The sequence below is a fragment of the Patella vulgata genome, chromosome 1, assembly GCF_932274485.2.
Source record: "Patella vulgata chromosome 1, xgPatVulg1.2, whole genome shotgun sequence".
NCBI classification, from domain to species: domain Eukaryota; kingdom Metazoa; phylum Mollusca; class Gastropoda; family Patellidae; genus Patella; species Patella vulgata.
This window is the reverse complement of record NC_065879.2, coordinates 82,923,911-82,942,589: the sequence shown is the minus strand read 5'-3', so window position 1 is coordinate 82,942,589 and position 18,679 is coordinate 82,923,911. Positions and strand designations below refer to the sequence as shown.

Genomic DNA, 18,679 nt, shown 5'->3' with positions numbered 1-18,679 from the left:
TGTTATGTCGGTATACTAGTAGTAAAGTATGTGTTATGTTACGTTAGTAAACTATCTGACAGATCAGTATGAAGGTTTGTTCCTTTCCTGTCTTTTTACACTCAAAGATGATTTGAATGACATTATGGGGAAGCATAATTTTCCTTACTCGTATGGTGCTGGCTCCCTAACCATAAGTATCCGGGATTTCGAAACCTGGCTTCCCCATAGGAAGGATAGGATAAAACTAAGATTCACTCGTGTAGCCTAGCCTACCCTTCGTGTAAAAGCAGAGAGAGAGAGAGAGAAATGGAGTTTAACGTCCACTCGACACAGACTAGGTCATTTGGGCACTAACATATGGTTTCATTTTATGTTAATAATTCGCTTGCGCGTAGGGGTCTTTAACAGTGGGCGGAAACCGGAGGACTCGGAGAAAACGCACGAGGTTGGACACGTACAACCGGGGATTCGAAACCACGCCAGTTGACTCAATGACAGACTTAATGATTCAGCCATCCAACAGCTTTTGCAGTTGGAAATGTATGAAGAGCATGATGTATGCCCCGTCTTCATGTCAACCGCAGGACGGGGGTTCTGGCACCGGACAACGTATAGTCGTTCAGATGGAACGAAAAACCGAGGTCCCGTTAGCACAATGTATGACGTATGCCCGTCTTCTCTGCATTAGCCAGTTAAACCCCCATTTCGTTTCATTTTTGTCATCGAGTAAAGTGGCGTGGTTTCAGTTCCCAGCTATAGTACGTGCCAAGGAGTAGAGGAGAGCGGAGCAAAGTGGACAAGAACAGGGGCGGATCCAGGATTTTCAGAAAGGGGGGGGGGTGCTGCCCCCACTTGGGAGTGATGGGCAATCAACCAAGTCATCAACCGGCTCGTTTCGGGGTAAATTACGATTTCCAACCCAAAATGACTGTTAATTCGTTTAGCAACATGAGTTTCGGCACCTACCTACAGTACTAGTCAAACGGAAGTATTAAATTTCCCCGACGTCCGACCCGGGCGAAAATGAAAAATCGCCGACGTCGGTTAATCAATCCTCTCTGGCCATGCTCTAAATTTCCTCCGCGAATTTGAGTAAACCGCCGAACTTCGCAATTATTTTAAACCGCCGCCCACCGCGAATTTTAAAAAGTCGGACTTTCCACGCATGTACAAAATGTACAGTCAGCACATCCATAGCTGGTTTTAAATAGGTTTATTTATCGTGCGATTCCACGGCAGTGATATCGTAGCCGAATATCAGCTAATACGGCATGCAAACAAATATTGTTAATTTAACACGGTTAGACACGCAGATTTTACTGGCTTATATTGAAAATATGACAAATATCAAACATTGGCAGGCTTTTAAATAATAAAATAAACAGAATTATTGTTGCACCGATACATTACTTCATCAATATGTTCGACATTTTAATACTTGCATCGATCGTCTATTTCAAACTCATTCAAATTACGAAAACTTCAAAATTTACACACATAGATGCTGGTCTTACCGTGGACGAAAGTTTTGTCCATTGAAATAGCCATTTCCATTCTGACAAATAAGTCACACAATGCATTTTAAATTAAGAAATCAAACCTGAACTAATATATCTTCGGGTTTAAATCACAAATGAATTAAATGCCTTCATCTCTGTTTTTAAGCACACATCGCCAGATGTCACCGTAAACCTTGCTGAACGCATGTACATTAACACGTATCAGTCGTATAATATCTTGATGACCTTTTCATTTCGGCACCAAGGAGTCTTGAGTCAATGCATACTTCCAAATTACGTGAATTCACACGTGCTATCAAAAGGAATCGATAATTGACTAAAATAGAATCCCCTTTAACAACAAATTGTTACCGTGTCGTAGTCTTGTAGACACTATTCTGAATTGTTAGTAAGTCTGGTCCGTAACTAAGGGAGGGGGGCAGGGGAGCAAAGACACCCCCCCCCCCGCAAAAAGTTTCGCCCCCCCCCCCCCCCCCGTGAATATATGAATTACAGGTTAACTAAAACGACTAATATACTCGTGATATTGTTCCATTAAATATTTGTTTCTTTCTAATAACGTTGTGACAATATGGACTAAATTTTATATTTTCGCGGACTTTTTTCCTCCCAGAACGTCTCTAATTCCGCGGAGTGTATAGGCCTATGGGAAAAACACCGCGATTTTTGAGCGGAAAAAACGCCCACAAGGACTAATTTCATACTTCCTCCTGACTAGTACTGCAGCTGAGGGGGTGATCATTTTTGTTCTCCTTTCCCGCGTGAATATATGGGGCAAAAAATTGTTCGCCACCGCAAAATATGGGAGGGGGGGGGGGGCGTGCGCCGGGGGCGCCCCCCCCCCCCTTGGGTCCGCGCCTGCGTTTTTTTTTTTTTTGTTTTTTTTTTAGTGAATTGACCAGAGGTGAAATCCTACAGAGAATCAAACCATGTACTCGGGTGAAGCCAGTCATTTGTTCGATTTAACAGTGCTGTTAAGAAATTGAAACCATTTTTGTGCAGATATTGCAAAACCGAATTTGTTTTTGACCCAATGAGCCCTGTATGTGGGGTACACCTGGTTACACTATGGGACGCAGTTGGCCATTACGCATGTTTATTTTTTTTTTAATGTATAGTAAACACATTGAAACTCCTAAGAACTGTAAAAACTAAACTTTTAGTTCAAAATATGAATCCACAATCCCAAAACACAATGAATGTGAACAACATACTGGCTACACTGAGCGTCCAGGTAGAACATAGATCGTATTGCCTATGTAGTAGCAGTTTTATTCAAGATAACATAAAGTTCATGTCATATTATGATCAAGGCCGCAGACCCTCGTCCCCCCCAGAAAAATGCATCGATAAAATTTCAAAAGTCTTATTTTCAGCCCGGGAAATGTAGCCTATATTTCCGAACATGCCGGTGTACAATCCCCAGAAATGGTCTCAGATAGCATTTTGAGGCATCCTAATTTTAAAAAATCTTCCGGGGGAGGCACCAAGACCCCCGCTAAATGCGCGGCTGTAGCGCACGTGGCGTATGCCTTCGCCCGCCGTACTCTGTCAGCGTATCTTGAGTCCTATTTTCAGACTGAGGATATTTCCCCTTGGTTCAAAAATGCCCGGTCTTTGATGTAATCCAGATCTGAGAATGATCTTTTCATGACCTCAGCAGCTTATGCTCAGAGCTGGCCACTTGAGAAATTATTCATCACATTTTTTCCGTGACCGGCAAATTAGTAGCCTACCTATATCCCTATATTGCGAGGACTTCTTTGATTAATCAGTCCATATCATCTGTGGTTTACTGTTTATATTTTTAAAGTTTAATAATAAATATTTTTAACTTTTGTAATATAACTAGTCCGCCTGCACTCTAAGCCCTCATAACTACTTTTTACCGTATTCGTATTCGTATTACAAATGTCGTCTACTGATGGACTTCCGTTCAATATGAGGTACAAACGAATTATAAATCAGAATGTAGATGTACCTAGGTAGCCTATACATCAATTCAATTATTCAAATTGGATTTATGTTTGAACTTTGAAATGATATGGTTTAAATTGAAACGAACGATTATAGAAATTTGTGAGAGTTGACATAATATTTGTACAGTATGTCTCCCCACGACCCACTCACTATTGATACTACTAATTAAACAATTCACTGTAATCGTGAATATAATAGTGATGAGATAGCCTAGTAGGCTATAAGACGGGGAGCGGAAGAAGAAGCTCGAGACATAAATGAATCGAGCGCCGTAGGCGCGAAAAAATTTCCGATATGTAGGGCCTAACTGAGTTTTTAATTTTTTGGGACTGGGCCTGGGGGTTATCTGTCTCGCGGGGGCGCTTATTTGGTCTCGTGGGTGGGTGGGGGCGGCCAAGCAGTTTAACCAGTCCACTAAAAACGGTTAATGATTGATAAACAGGGGCGGATCTAGGAATTTTGAAAAAGGGGGGGGCGCCGCAAAATGAGGGCACTGACCGCGGAGACGGGGGGGGGGGAGGGGGACTTCCCGCGAGAAAATTATCCGTCATTTCCTTGCATCTGTAGCCATTCCAAGAGCCATTTGGCTTATATTTTCGTCTAAGTAAACGTTTGGAAATCGTTGAAAAAGAGCCTTAAAATCGAGCAAAAAAGCCAGTTGAACATGCGACTCGAAAATTGTCAAGGCGAGCGAGGCATAATGATGGGAAAAAAGACGAATCTATTCCCTAGCCACTTCGCTATTTGAGCCTTGACACTTGTACTGTGTACTGTCCACACATGAAACAATGCTACATCAAGTTGCACTAATGCGCGTCGGTGATGGGATGAGTGTATACGCCGCAGATTCCACAAGATGCTATCATTGATGTCCGTCTATAGTCACTCTATAGGATTAGAGCAACGCCAGCTAAACAACAAGAATTCGTTTAAAAGTGGAAGCATTAATTAGACCAGACTGCAGTGTGTTGAGTCGATGGTTTGAGTCATTTGGGATCCCTGCAACGGGTTGGAAACGGACATATTTGAGTCTGAGACAAGGCACTTTCAGCAGTAAAAAAGGGCAATGTTCTAAAATTAAGGGGGGGGGGCGCCCCCCTGGATCCGCCTCTGATAAATATTAATCAGCTTACAAGAATTTATTGAATTTAGGAGGTAAAACGGTTGGGGGGCGGTAAAGGGGAATTTCCCAATGACCTCACAATTGAATTTTCCAAAAACGGTTAAAAATTATAAAGCTTGGCTTACTATGCCCCGCTCTCCCCCTAGGGTCGCCTGTCCAACCTTGTTGGTTTTCTCTGGGTCATTCGGTTTTACCCCACAGCTAAAGACCCCTACGCGCAAACGAATTATTTAAATAAAATTGAACCATATGTTAGCCTCGAAATGGCCTAGTTTGTGTCGAGTGGGCGTTAAACCCCATTTCTCTCTGTGTATATCATTAGTAAGAGCAGGAGAACCACACTACACGCAAATCAAAACCGATAAAAACCTGCGGACACTTACACATAGTATTAAAATTTTATATGCTATTTTATGAAGTATCAGATAGTAATCATTCATCTGTGAAAATGTGACAATATTCAGGCAATGGATTAATATTATAATTTTAGTCTTATTTGTAAAATTTATTGTGGAAATTTAAAATAGGCCTATTTTAAGTATGTAAATTTAATGAAACGAAATGGAGTGTAATTAAGTGTGTAATGTCATATGTTTGTGTAATGTCATATTTTTCTGAACCAACCGGGAAAATGAAGAGGAACATTTTGTAATTGTTTACCTAATTTCCCAAATCTTCGCTCTAAACTAGAATGAATATTGAATGACCAAAATATTAAGAAGTCTTTTTCGCTTTACTTTATATACTTTATTTCCTTTCTCCGGGTCCTCCGGTTTCCTCCCACTGCTAAAGACCCTTACGCTCAAGCGAATTCTTGAAATAAAATTGAACTATATGTTGGTCCCGAAATGACCTAGTTTGTGTCGAGTGGACGTTAAACCCTAAACCCCATCTCTCTCTCTCTCTCTCTCTCCTTTCAATCTATTTACTAAGACGTCTATTCTCAAACAGTCCCGCCATATGACGTCATCCCGTCTGGATTTTGTTACCCACAATTCATTTCGCTTGAAAATGCCGTGCGCCATGTTGTGATCATTCCTTCTGTGTCAACCTTCATCCAATGCAATCGGGGTAAGAAATGCTGTTTTCTCTAAGTATTTAGTTTTTGAGTAGTCATACGTAATAATTCTTTTATGCACAGATTAAATTTTTAATGCAGGTTCGGATTTTCCAATTATAATAACGGTGGACATCGTCTTCCTGTGTATCTCCCGCCATGTTTTTGTTTTGGGAAAATTAAGGTTAACGCTAAAAAAATATTATTTAATCTCTTGCCTTGAAAATGTCATCCTTTTATTCTAGGTTGACGGGAAATAGAATGAATGTTAAATGCCTGTGCCAAGCATGAACCACAGTGCTTGGGACAATAATACTGCCGGAGTGTTACAAAACCCGAGAGAAATGGCCGGAATCCGACAAAATACAGGAGCAAGATCGCAAGACGATGCAATGGTTGGATATTTCTTCCAGAGACCACAGACAGACGAATTAACGGGATATACTAACAAACGATGGGCTGTCGGGGATGACAGTGTGATAGAACAGGTAAGCAAACAGTTATATTTTCTCGTTGTAAGCTGGATCTCCCAAGGTCGCTACTCCACTCGTATTTGTTGACATTACAGTACACACACACAGCATTCGGCAAGCGGGGCTGATAAGAAAATGCACGCCATTGCGGAAATGGAAATCAATCCGTACACAGTTCAGGTCATGATGACATTATATTTTTCAGTTCAATTGATAACCAACAATTTGATTTGCATTTATTTTTTATTTATAGACACCTCGAGGAATGACAGTTCAGGATTTGGAACGCGATTTCCATGCCCTCTCAATGAATCGGGAGGTAAGTGACGGCCATTTTGTTTTTTTAATGTAAACGGATCTTCTTCAATGCAAACAAAGGATTAGAGAACTTCCGACAAGCTGAAACAAAGGGCACAATTCCGCATTTCGTTGATAGCAAACTGTCAGTGGACATCCACACTCAAGAAAGATAATATTTGAAGGACATTGGTTAAAGCCAAAATTTGACAAGCCATTTGTCAATGTTTGTTTACATTTTCTTGGGCAATCACTGCTGCTGACCTGATCAAGCTCTGCATTGAAGGGCTGTCGTCGATTTTGGCTAGCAAACTAAAAGATTGTATTTATCTAAATTCATGACGATTTTTAAAATTATTTTGCTTTCTCAGGGTTTCCAGAAAATCCCCCCCCCCCCTCTTCTATAGTGAAACGAAATCCTATATGTGCCTATATTAAAGTGCATAATTGCCATGAGCCCATGAACAATTGTTAGTACTTTTATGATTAAAAGAAAAAAATCAAGACTTCTATGAAAGATCAGAGATTTTGAGAATTTCTATTGATGACATTATTAGTCTTTAGATTTCCGGCTATGAGTCATAGTTATTGCCATGGTAACATGAGTCATTGATGCTGTAATGGTACTCCATGTAAATATATTATCAAATTGTTGGTGCTAACCCCTGGTCTGAATTCTGGGTAATTTTTTATGCAATGACATGGAAATATGTTGAAGTCACCTCTATTGCTGATAAGCAGGTCAACAAAATCCGCAAAGGGTATAATAACTTTTCTCCAAAATGGAATAAATAGAAGTCAAATGATATAATAATTTTAGTGCATTTTATTTATTTTTCTGTTGGAAACATGGAAATAATAAATTTTTTGATACCTGAGGAAATATCAGTCCAAAATATACCAGCTCTTGACATTTTGAATGTTGTGCTGGTTATCAGGATTATGTATTAAAAGCCATATCAACTCTAATCATTTGTAATTACTATACGAAATTGAACCATTTTTGGACTGATATTTTTGTGAGGGAATTTAAAGCGTAATCGTAGCGTCTATTATAACACAATCACAGTTCTTTTGGCTGATGATCATTATACAATACAGTGTTCCAACAAGATTTCACTGGTCTTGAAATAGAATGGGATTCAGTGTCCTACTGTTCTGCTCTGGCTGGGCCAACGAAGACGGGCATATACGCCATGCAGTGTGTTATGCGAGAAATTTTGTCCGGTCAGTGGCACTATACCCTACTCTTATATCAAATACCAACTGCCAGGGGATCTTTTACGTGCATGCCAATGTATACACGGGACCTTGGTTTTTGTCCCATCCCAATAACTAGACAGCTTTCAATGTCAGGGCTTCCTGCACTACTGACAAGGGAAAACCACGTATTTACTGGTCGTTATCATGCATACAAAATTACAAGAGAACGACTAATGAAAACTTTTAGAAACGTTTGTGTATAAAAAGTAATTGTTATCCATAGAACTGTGTTGCGTTACATGTATGTTTAATCACTAAATGCCATTTAAAGATTATAGATTGTCTATTAAATACATACATACATATAATCTTCGATTGGCATTCAGCGATCGGGAAACATATTAACAGAACATGCAGTTTTTATGGGATACAATCACTAGTTTTATTCTAAACGCACAACGTTTTGACAAGTATCCTCTTATTGAAACGATGTGCTTTTAGAATAAAACTAGTGATTGTATCCCATAAAAACTGTGTTCTGTTACATACATATAACTGTAAAAATTGTTTTATAATATCAGGTGAATAATCCTTCAAAAAAGATTATAAAGTGTCTATTAATTACATACATATGACTGTAAATGTTGTTTTATAATATCAGGTGAATAATCCTTCAAAAAAGATTTGGGATGATGATCCTAACAAGGGAGGAGATGCAAGCAAAGCTGGATTATTTCAGCCACATCATTGGACAACTAGAGATGATGGATGGAGTGGAGGCCCTCCCCAAGGAAAGTTACCAGGTGCTCCCCATATGATGGCAATGCAAAAATACCAAGGTCAGTGGATTAGTAATCTGATATTGCTGAATGAAATGGGTTTTTTTATTTATTTATTTTTACCAAATCTTTGATTGGTAATCTAGCCTTTATATCGCCATGAATCTATATGCTTAGATCTGATTCATATAGCTGTCTGCGGATTTCTTCATAGAAGACCTAGCCCGAAACATTAACCTGACAATAACCCAACCCTAACCAACAATCCTTGGCAACAATCGCATGCCCTTACCCTGTGTACATCCTGTGACCTTGGGGAAATCTGCAGGTGACCATGTGAAATATATCTATCCATGAATCTATAGCCTGCGGAGAAATTGTCTCTAAGTAAATGAAATTATGATTTTACTGCATATGAATTGTATATTCTAATATTGACTAGGGTGTCCAATTTGAACTGGTATAACATACAATAATTAAAACAAATTAGTAATTATTAATGGTGGTGATTGGATCAAAATCTGTGGTTTGTACTGGAAATGTACCAAGATCATCCGAGTTACAAATTTCAACTGGTTCTAATTTGATATTCAGTGTGCCCTCAAAACTAAAGTTGAGTTTCTGTTGATGGTTGGACAAAACCTATTGAATTTCACTCATTTCCTTGTATTGCCCTTTCATAGATCATTTTATTTGATAACTCACATGTCACTTGTAAAATTCACCTGGATATATATACAAGGCCATTTTTTTTACCCATGGAGCGTATGCATTTAGTGAATTGAAAGGAAAGTTTTAATTTTTTTTTTTTTTTTTACAAATTTTGCATAGTGCTGGTCTCTCTCTACCACAGTGTATAACTTAAATGAAATGGGGTTTAACGTCCTACTTTTCTGCACCTAACCTGGGTTAATTGAAGACGGGCATACGCCATACAGTGTGCTATGAGGGAAATTTTGCCCGGGCAGCGGCGCTACGGCCTACTCTTATATCGAATTCCAACTGCCAAGGGATCTTTTACGTGCACGCCAATGTGTACACGGGACCGGTTTTTCGTCCCATCCGAACGACTAGGCAGCTGTCCTTGTCAGGCCCTCCGTTCTGCATCACTGACAAGGGGAAACCATGCCGGAAAATCGATGAACTTTCTCGGCCAATGCAGGGATCAAACACCCGACCTCCAGGCTAGCGAGCCAGCGTCTTACCCACCTAGCCACCGTGGCTCCCAACTTATATGAACTATAAACTCGAAGTGGGTGGTTGGGTGGCCAAATGGTGTGCGCGTTGTATCACAAGGCCTGTTTTGAGTCAACTAGTTTGTGTCAAGGGAAAACCCCCATTTCTCTCTCTATAAATTGTAATGATGAAATGAATATTGTTGTATTTACAGATAGTGCAGTAGGTATTGATATGGTGGAGTATGTGTTAGGTCGTTCACCTAATACTGGTAAAGAGATGGATGCCAGATTAAATAGGATGAAACCTGGTGCATACAATGTAAGTCGTACATTATATTGTCACCCATTTCTCTCTCTCTTGGGGGGGGGGGGGTGGATGGCTGAATGGTTAGCATGTGCACGCTGTATCATAAAGCCTGTCATTGAGTCAACTGGCGTTGATTCGAATCCCTGGTTGTACGTGACAAGGAGTAGGGTCGCCTGTCCAACCTCATGGGTTTTCTCCGGGTCCTCCGGTTTCCTCCCACTGCTAAAGACCCCTACGCGCAAGCGAATTATTGAAATAAAATTAAACCATATGTTAGTCCCGAAATGACCTAGTTTGTGTCGAGTGGACGTTAAACCCCATTTCTCTCTCTCTCTTGCTCCCTAACATGGAGGTCCCAATGTTCGATCCCTGCATTGGTCAAGAAAGTTCATCAGGATTTTCTGGTGTGGTTCCTCTTTGTCAATGGTGTGGTATCAAGGCCCTGAAAAGGGACAATGTATAGTCATTTGGATGGGACAAAAAAACTGAGGTCCCGTGTACATAGTGGCTTGCTCTTAAATGATCCCTTGGTAGTTGGAATATGATATGAGTATGCAATATGATAATGAGTATGCTGTAGCAAAATTTTCACATAGCCTACTGTATGACATATGCCTTTCTTCATTATAACAGTCGGAGTCGAACAGTGGGATGTTAAATTCCATTTCATTGGCCAGTCACTGTATGTAGTAATTTATTGGTCCGTCTGGTCAGTATGGGCGTCTGTCCAATCTCGTGGGTTTTTTCCTGGTTCTCCAGTTTCTTCCCACTGCTAAAGACCCCCCACTCGCAAGCAAATTATTGGAATGAAATTGAACTGTGTGTTATTCCCAAAATGACCTAGTTTCTGTCGAGTGGACATTGAACCCCATTTCTCCCCCTCTCATGTTATTTTCATTCCTACTGATGATTGCCTATCCATGTTATCATTGCTTGATAACGGGGAGATTGCAGTTAATAAACCTAGTGAATGTTATCCATAAAACTGTCTGTTTATTCGCATTTAAACATTATTGTTTTAGGTACCTCCAGTTGGTGATGGTGGGGATGCAGGTGGTGAAAAGAAAAGCCAGACATCGTCACCATTTGATGGTGAAGGTGATCGTATTGAAGATAATAAAGATGGCCTCCAAACTAATGGTATTTTACAGAATGGATTAGAAGATACGTCTGGCTTCAGGTACATTAAATTTAGTTTCTGATCAACCTGTGAATGCCTAGCACTGTGCTAGGAGGGAAATTTTGCCTGGACAACAGTACTAAGACCCACGCTTATATCCAATTCCAACATGCCAAGGGATCCTTTATGTGCATGCCAATGTGTACACAGGCCCCCGTGTTTCGTACCATCCAAACAGCTAGACAGCTATCTTAGTTAGGCCCTGTCATACACCACTGACAAGGAGGCACCACACCGGAAAATCCCGATGAATCTGATTGGTCAACACCAGGAGGGAACCTGCGACCTCCAGACTCATGAGCCGACAACTTGGTTGGTGTTTGCTGTATTCAAAAATTACTCATGGTAGGTTATTGAGTAATAGTGAGATCTGTAAATAATACTACCGTATTGATAATAAATTGGAGATGATCAAAATTTACTGCATGATTGATAACTTTTTGTTTTGAGCCAAGTAAACGTCAAAATTTTTTGTGCATAGGACACATTAGGTAACTCAAGAGTGGGGTTGGGCAGTTGAATGATTAACACTGTTGCATCATAAAGACGGTCATTGGGTCAAGTGGCGTGGTTTGAATTCCCATCTTGTACGTGACAAGGAGTAGGGTCGTCTGTCAAACCACTGCTAAAGACACGTATACGCTAGTGAATTATTGAAATAAAATTGATCTATGTTAGTCCCAAAATGGCCTAGTCTGCACAAAGTGGATGTTAAACCCCATTTCTCTCATATTATCAAGATAAATATAGAAAAGTTATTTCAAACTTCATAATTTTCAGGGGAAGTCGGCAAAATTCGCCAACAGGAGACGAAGGGAAATACCAAGATATACCAAAATTACCTATGAAACCGGAAGGAGATTTTTTCGAAAGCCAATCATTTCATCCTCAATCTGGTGGTAACTTCCAGTTTGATTCTCAGCAGTTTGAACCCATGGGTATAGATCCAGTTCAATTTGATTACACGAATCAGATGATGCAATCTATGGATAGTCCCAACTTTAACAACATGGATTATAATCAGGTAGGCTTATTAATAGACTGGATACTTTCCTGATTGTTCAGTCTTTCAAAAATGTGTTTGTCTGTCAGTCACACTTTTTGGGATACAATAGGGATCTTTCGCATTGGTACGAAAACGAACACATGATCGTTTTCGTATCCTCTAACACACGGTTTCGCATTCTGAAGTACGATAAAAGCTAGATGGCGTTAATTTCCACTCCATGAACTTCTCGGTCAAGGCATAGTTTTCAATCGATTTTTTGGCAGATGTACAACAAATCAAGTAGAATATTGCTTTTGAGCACATTCTACGAACTCTACACAATCAACAATATACACAAAGCCTCGAAAAATGGTGGAAAATTCAATATGAGACAAGAAACATATTCATTTGCATACCTATGTAAATCCAGCTCCATACGCGTAACGTTTTTCACTGGCCGAACACTCATTACGGATTGACGTCACAAGTGCTCCAGAATCGATGACGTTTTCGTACCGATGCAAAAGGTCCCTTATAACTCTATTAATCGAAGTAGTTTTTCATTTGATATCTTGAATTTCGGTGTATTAACATCTTTTGGATCTCAGTGTCTTTATTTCTGATTCAGTAGATATTCTGATAGTGTAGGTATTCTTTAGTGAATGTCTTAATTTTGATCAGCAATTTTCTGCTCAGGTTATAACAGAGTTGTAAGAAATATATGATTGCTCAATGCTTTCCAGTAGGTTAGCAAATAATTTTTGAATGCCTTCTATTTTGTGATTAGGGTGGGGAACATCAGTCTCACTTTGTCTAGTATTATAAGTACTTTATTTTGTGTGGGATTAAGTGGCAGAATGGTTAATAGTTGCACGTTGCATCATAAGATCTGTCATTGAATAAAGTGATGTTTCGATTCCATGCTTGTTCGTTTAATTTGTCATACAAACATTTAGGACTACCTTTTGCGTAGTTGTGGGTTTTAGTCCAGGAGATTTATCAAAATGATTGATGTAGTAATTAAACCTGAATGGAACAAATTGAAAACAAAATGTTTCTAAAAACTTGTCCTTATACATCAGTAATGTGGCCATAACCTTAACATGTATTTCTGGCTTAGCTTCCCCTTGTCAGTGCTACCAGAGGACCGGTGGAATAAGAGTACCACAAGGCGTCGCTGCCTCATCAAAATTTCCCTTATTGTATGCTGTAAGTCTGTCTTCACTAGGCCCAGTCCGTGCCGAAAAGTAGGATGTTAAACCCCATTTCATTTCTTAACATATTTTAATTTTTGTCTAATCGAAGCAACTACAGAGACAGCAGCAACCAATAGCAGTTCTGACACAACAACAGTATGCCCTTGCTACACAGCAACAACTAGGTAAGTATTGTTGATGATTGTTACAATGTCTAACAAGTATAGCATGTTCATTTTGTTGTGCTCTATTTTAATTACATGTTATTTCATCTTTTTTAATTTTTTTTTAGTTTTACATGTTGTTAGAAATTAGAGAAGTTTAGCATTTTTACATGTACAATTCTTATGAATCCAAATCCAGTAGTAGAAGGAAATTTTAGAAACAAAATTAATGTAGTTGGAATTTTTGTAGCGTACCTCTAAATTTAAGACGCGTTATAATTGTAAAAAGTGTTTTAATCTTTAACCATTTTATGAGATGAATAGATATCGGATTGGCGAGCACCTATCATGAATATGGTCAGGCACCAATCCCTCCGACATGCGTTTCTCCCATCAGTATCTAAAATGATTCCTTATATACATGTCTGGGAGTTGGGTGGCCGAATGGGTTAACAGGTCTGACATTGACTCGAGTGGCGTGGTTTGAATCATCGCCTGTACACGAGGAGTGGGGTCACCTGTCCAACCTCGTGGGGTTTTCTCCGGTTTCCTCCCACTGCTAAAGACACCATTCGCAAGGAAATTATTGACATAAAATTGAACTGTGTGTTAGTCCTGAACTCTATATGTCTGGTATAAGTTTGGAGGTGCCTCACCACTAACACTTATGTCAGGCCTAAGAACAGAAACATGAGAACTAGTGCCAAGATAAAACAATTTTGTCTCCTTCAATTACTATCTGGATTTAACAATAACCACATATTCTATTAAAAGATAAGGCGGGAGGTGGTGGGGGAGTGGATGGCCGAATGTTTAGCACGTGTGCGTTGTAACCTTAGCTCTGTCATTGAGTCAAGTGGTGTGGTTACGATTCACTGGTTTTACGTGCCAAGGAGTAGGGTTGTCTGGGTCCTCCGATTACCTCCCACTGTTAAAGACCCCAATGTGCAAGCCAATTATTGAAATAAAATTGAACCATGTGTTAGTCTCGCGTTAAACCCCATTTCTTTCTCTCTTACAAGATATTGAGAATGCCCACTTATTTTTGCGTAAATATCAAGCCAGTTTATTTTTCAATAGACAAAAAATCCTAATGTGGAGTTGGAGTATCAAATTGGGTCCCCAAATCTTCAATAACCATGTGTGATATGTTTTCATGCCTAGTAAAGCATAACTTTTGTGAAATTGATACTTGCTGAAATTTGAGATTAAAACATTTTTCCTTGTGCCCAAATTGAAATGTGGTTGTATATTGTCGTTTGATATGTCTGTCTGCTGTCCACAATTGCTTGTGAACGTTGTCGTATTATTGACTAGAGATTTATTTGTGACGGTTATGTTCGTGTGATGGAGAATCCTATTGATTTTCAAATCTGAATTGTAGGGCCATTGATTACTAAAGCTATGATCAGGTTGATTGGAAATTCATACCGTGTTTCTCTTCATCACAGAAGTTGATTTTCAACGATTTCTGATATTGCGAAAATGGCAAAAGTTGTCATCTGATTAACAGTGTATGTTCCTCTACGAAGAACTAGAAGCCTATCACATTTTAATTCTCTGATAATTACTTCATGGGTTATTTCCCTTGATCTGTTTTATTGTGTAAATGCTTCTGTTACCTATAAATGACAAGGAGCAGGGTCGCCTGTCCAGCCGTGTGGGTTTTCTCTGGGTCCTCCTGTTTCCCCCCACTGCTAAAGACCCCTACGCACAAACAAATTATTGAAATAAAATTGAACCACATGTTAGTTCTGAAATGATCTAGTTTGTATCCTGGACCTTAAACCCCATCTTTCTCTCTATTCCTACAAATGAATAAAAATGCAATCCTTTACAGACTGCTCTTACTACTTAGCTTCTGTGGGCTTATGTTTGATAATTTATAGTACCAGTAAATTTTCTCAACTTCTCGAACATATCGGTTGATATATAAAATATTGTACTACATATTACACTGTTCAATATAACTTATTTTATCATTATACTTTTAATTTATTTCTTCGGCCACAAGCAGTGTCGAATAGAGAATAGAAAGTGGAATATTTGTCAATTTGATTAAATTTGTGAATATTTTATATAAAATGCTAGCCAAATCATTGGTCGTTTTCCAGTTTTTATCATCAATCATAAATAAATCATTTCATATCTGTTGATTTATAGCAGAGGGATAAAGTTAAACATCTTCACATATACTATATAGACAAGGACAAATAAATCTATACATAGTTTATCAGTAAAGCCATAGAACATGCATGGAGGAGGAAGTGATCTCTGCACGAGCGGTTTTGACAGTTAATGTTAACTCCTCTCCACGATAGTTACATGAAAAAAAAAAGATAACCGACTAAGATATATAAATAATTACTGTCATTAATAAAACCCCACATATACAATACTGTTAAAACACTTCCCTATAGTAGATCATGTGATTGGTCTTGACAAATGAAATGGGCTGATTGAATAGGAAGAATATTTTCTATTTCCCAGGAGGTATATATTCCTTGATCAAATCAGAAATAACTTTTTGTTACGAAGGGAATTCATATGGTTAATATTTAACATAATGGTGTATTACATAAGATTTAGATAAGGCAACACAAATAAAATAAGTTGTTTCTCGGGCACCGCCCGCACGCAAAATTGGTTGCGCGTGCGGCCTATGTATTAGTCTTGATGAAAAATAAAAAATATGTAACGCCCGCCCGAACATCGTAAAGCAAGTCATAAAAAATATATGCCGCATGTATCTACATGCCCCATTCGTGAATATCCATTCAAATGTATTAAACGGATTCAGATGTAAACGCTCATTTACGGGTCTTTTTTATTGATATCGAAAAAACCTCCATTTTTGTATCACGTGATTTTAATTACCTCCCCTTGTGAACTAGAATTTGATTCATGTTAAACACCGAAAGTCATTAACAACAATGCAATGTATTTCAAGCATTCGATCTTAATTGGCTCATTATTGCCGGCTTCAGTCGGTCCATGTTTGAAAAAATCCTACTTATAAAACAATGAATCGTAGAACAGGTTAATTATTATAACTTGTGGCTATGAATACGATACGATGATAGTCACCATACCTTAATCAGAATCTGGGTCATTAGCACATTTAACGGTAGTTTTGATAATCCGGAAAATAATTATTGGATTACACATTTGATGGTTTTACTGACGAGTTGTTAGTTAAATTTAAATAGTCATTCGATATAGTCATTGTGGCTACGAATACGATACGATGATAGTCACCATACCTTAGTCAGAATCTGGGTCATTAGCACATTTAACGGTAGTTTTGATAATCCGGAAAATAATTATTGGATTACACATTTGATGGTTTTACTGACGAGTTGTTAGTTAAATTTAAATAGTCATTCGATATAAACCCCAGATAGAACACCGAATATCCTGAGAAACACACCGAATAACCTGAGAAACAGTCATTTCCCGAATCCCGATGACACGTGACATGCATTGGTTGAAATTAGGTCAATCATTATAAACCAGCGATACTAGATTTAGCTCGAAGTGTCGTTTATCGTGATGATTATTTTTGATACACATGCTGTCCGAGGCTTACTCTTTAAAATATTGTCGTTATTATGGACGGCTATTAATAGTCGTACGGAATTTTATTTTAAACCAATTTCAATTATGGTTGTCACCATTACCATTAGTAAGCTAGTACAATACGTGAATTAAATATGGAAAATTATTTTCCTTTCAGTGTTTGAGTAGACTTGATTTTTGGGTTTATGTTCTAAGTATGTTTAATATATAACTGAAAGCAAAACCGTAGACAAGTAATGACTTTCTCATTAAAAATACATGGCCGCCCTCCCGCCCCAACAATTTTCAACAATAGCCAAATTTTATTTTGCACCATCCTCTAGCCCTACAGTTTCAGCTGTCAGTTGTGTAGCCTAAAGAGCTGAAAGTTCTCGCTATAATAGATAATGAAAAGGGAATATGTTTAAAATTTCAGTCAAATCACCTCATACATAATGCATTTTTAATTAAATTATACATGATTAAATTTTACATAATGAATTTTGAGTACATTAAGGTGTGGGAAGTTACATACTGTCCGACAAGTGCAAATTACGATCAGTGACTACAAGACCGGTCTTTGTTAAATTATGTGATTACTGGTACATGTTTATGTTAGTGCTAGGAAGACCTACAAGCCAATCAATTTTAGACTTATAACTACCGAATGTGCTGAGTGCCCTTTTATCAGTTTTTAATGTGTTGTAAATGCTCCCATTACCTGCAAATAGATATCAACGTGACAGCCTTAATGGATTGCTCTGACAACTTGGCTGTTGTAGGCATATGTTTTGTTGCCTGGCAGCCTATCTTTTTTAAATTGATAGCAATATTACCATATACTTAATGGACAAGACATTCCAATTCGGTTGATTTATAATTTATTAAAACAAATTGCAGTGAGTTTATTATTGTAGACATTCCTATATAACTCTTGGGGGTTGGGTGGATAAATGGTTTAACAATTCGCTTTAGATCATAAGGTCTGTAATTGACATTCAAGTGGCGTGGTTTTGATCCCAAGTTGGTACATTACAAAAGGTACTGTTGTCCAACCTTGTAGATTTTGTTTGGTTCCTCAGTTTCCTACGAGCCAGCGAATTATTGAAATAAAATTGAGCCATATGTTAGTCCCAAAATGACCAAGTTTGTGTCTAGTGTGTGTTATTCCCAATTGTTTCTCATATAACTCTTAATCGATGGGCATGTTAGGCCTTTGCTAACAATGTCTTGGCTCTTAATATAATTCAGTGGAATTTATAGTCCTATCACTTTTCATTTGTATTGAATACAGCATTATTCCCGTGGATAATTGGAAAATAACATTCAATTTCAGGTCCAAAAATATAATATTTTAGGTATTGACTCGTGTCGCTGTATCATTTCGAAAATCCCAGCAAGATTATAAAGCCGTATCAAATTAAGTTTTTGAGCAAACCTTGAAATATTTTGTGCATTAAGTGGTTTTCATTGTTAGATAAGCCCAAAATAAAACAAAGTTAATATCATATCACTCTTTAACCATTCATAGTTAATCATAATCTGGCTAGCATTTTACTGGTTTTCGTTATGTTTCAAATTTTAGAACATTTATTTCAACACTGCATGTGACCTTATTTTATATAATATTAAAAAAATTCTTTATAAATTATCACCAACAGCATACAAGATAGTCTCAAAAATACACTTTTCAC

General features: G+C 38.3%; 1 protein-coding gene across 1 annotated transcript in view; it reads left to right on the top strand.

The window, feature by feature from the left end:
- The first annotated feature begins 5,595 nt into the window (after nt 1-5,595).
- Nucleotides 5,596-18,679, top strand: part of LOC126808593 (pumilio homolog 1) — a 46,448-nt gene continuing 33,364 nt past the window's right edge. The window contains exons 1-8 of the mRNA XM_050533421.2: nt 5,596-5,676; nt 5,908-6,150; nt 6,389-6,454; nt 8,297-8,474; nt 9,805-9,911; nt 10,922-11,079; nt 11,860-12,103; nt 13,373-13,448. Coding sequence (XP_050389378.2) covers nt 5,935-6,150; nt 6,389-6,454; nt 8,297-8,474; nt 9,805-9,911; nt 10,922-11,079; nt 11,860-12,103; nt 13,373-13,448 — 1,045 coding nt within the window. The 5' untranslated portion in view covers nt 5,596-5,676; nt 5,908-5,934. The remainder of the gene's footprint in view (nt 5,677-5,907; nt 6,151-6,388; nt 6,455-8,296; nt 8,475-9,804; nt 9,912-10,921; nt 11,080-11,859; nt 12,104-13,372; nt 13,449-18,679) is intronic.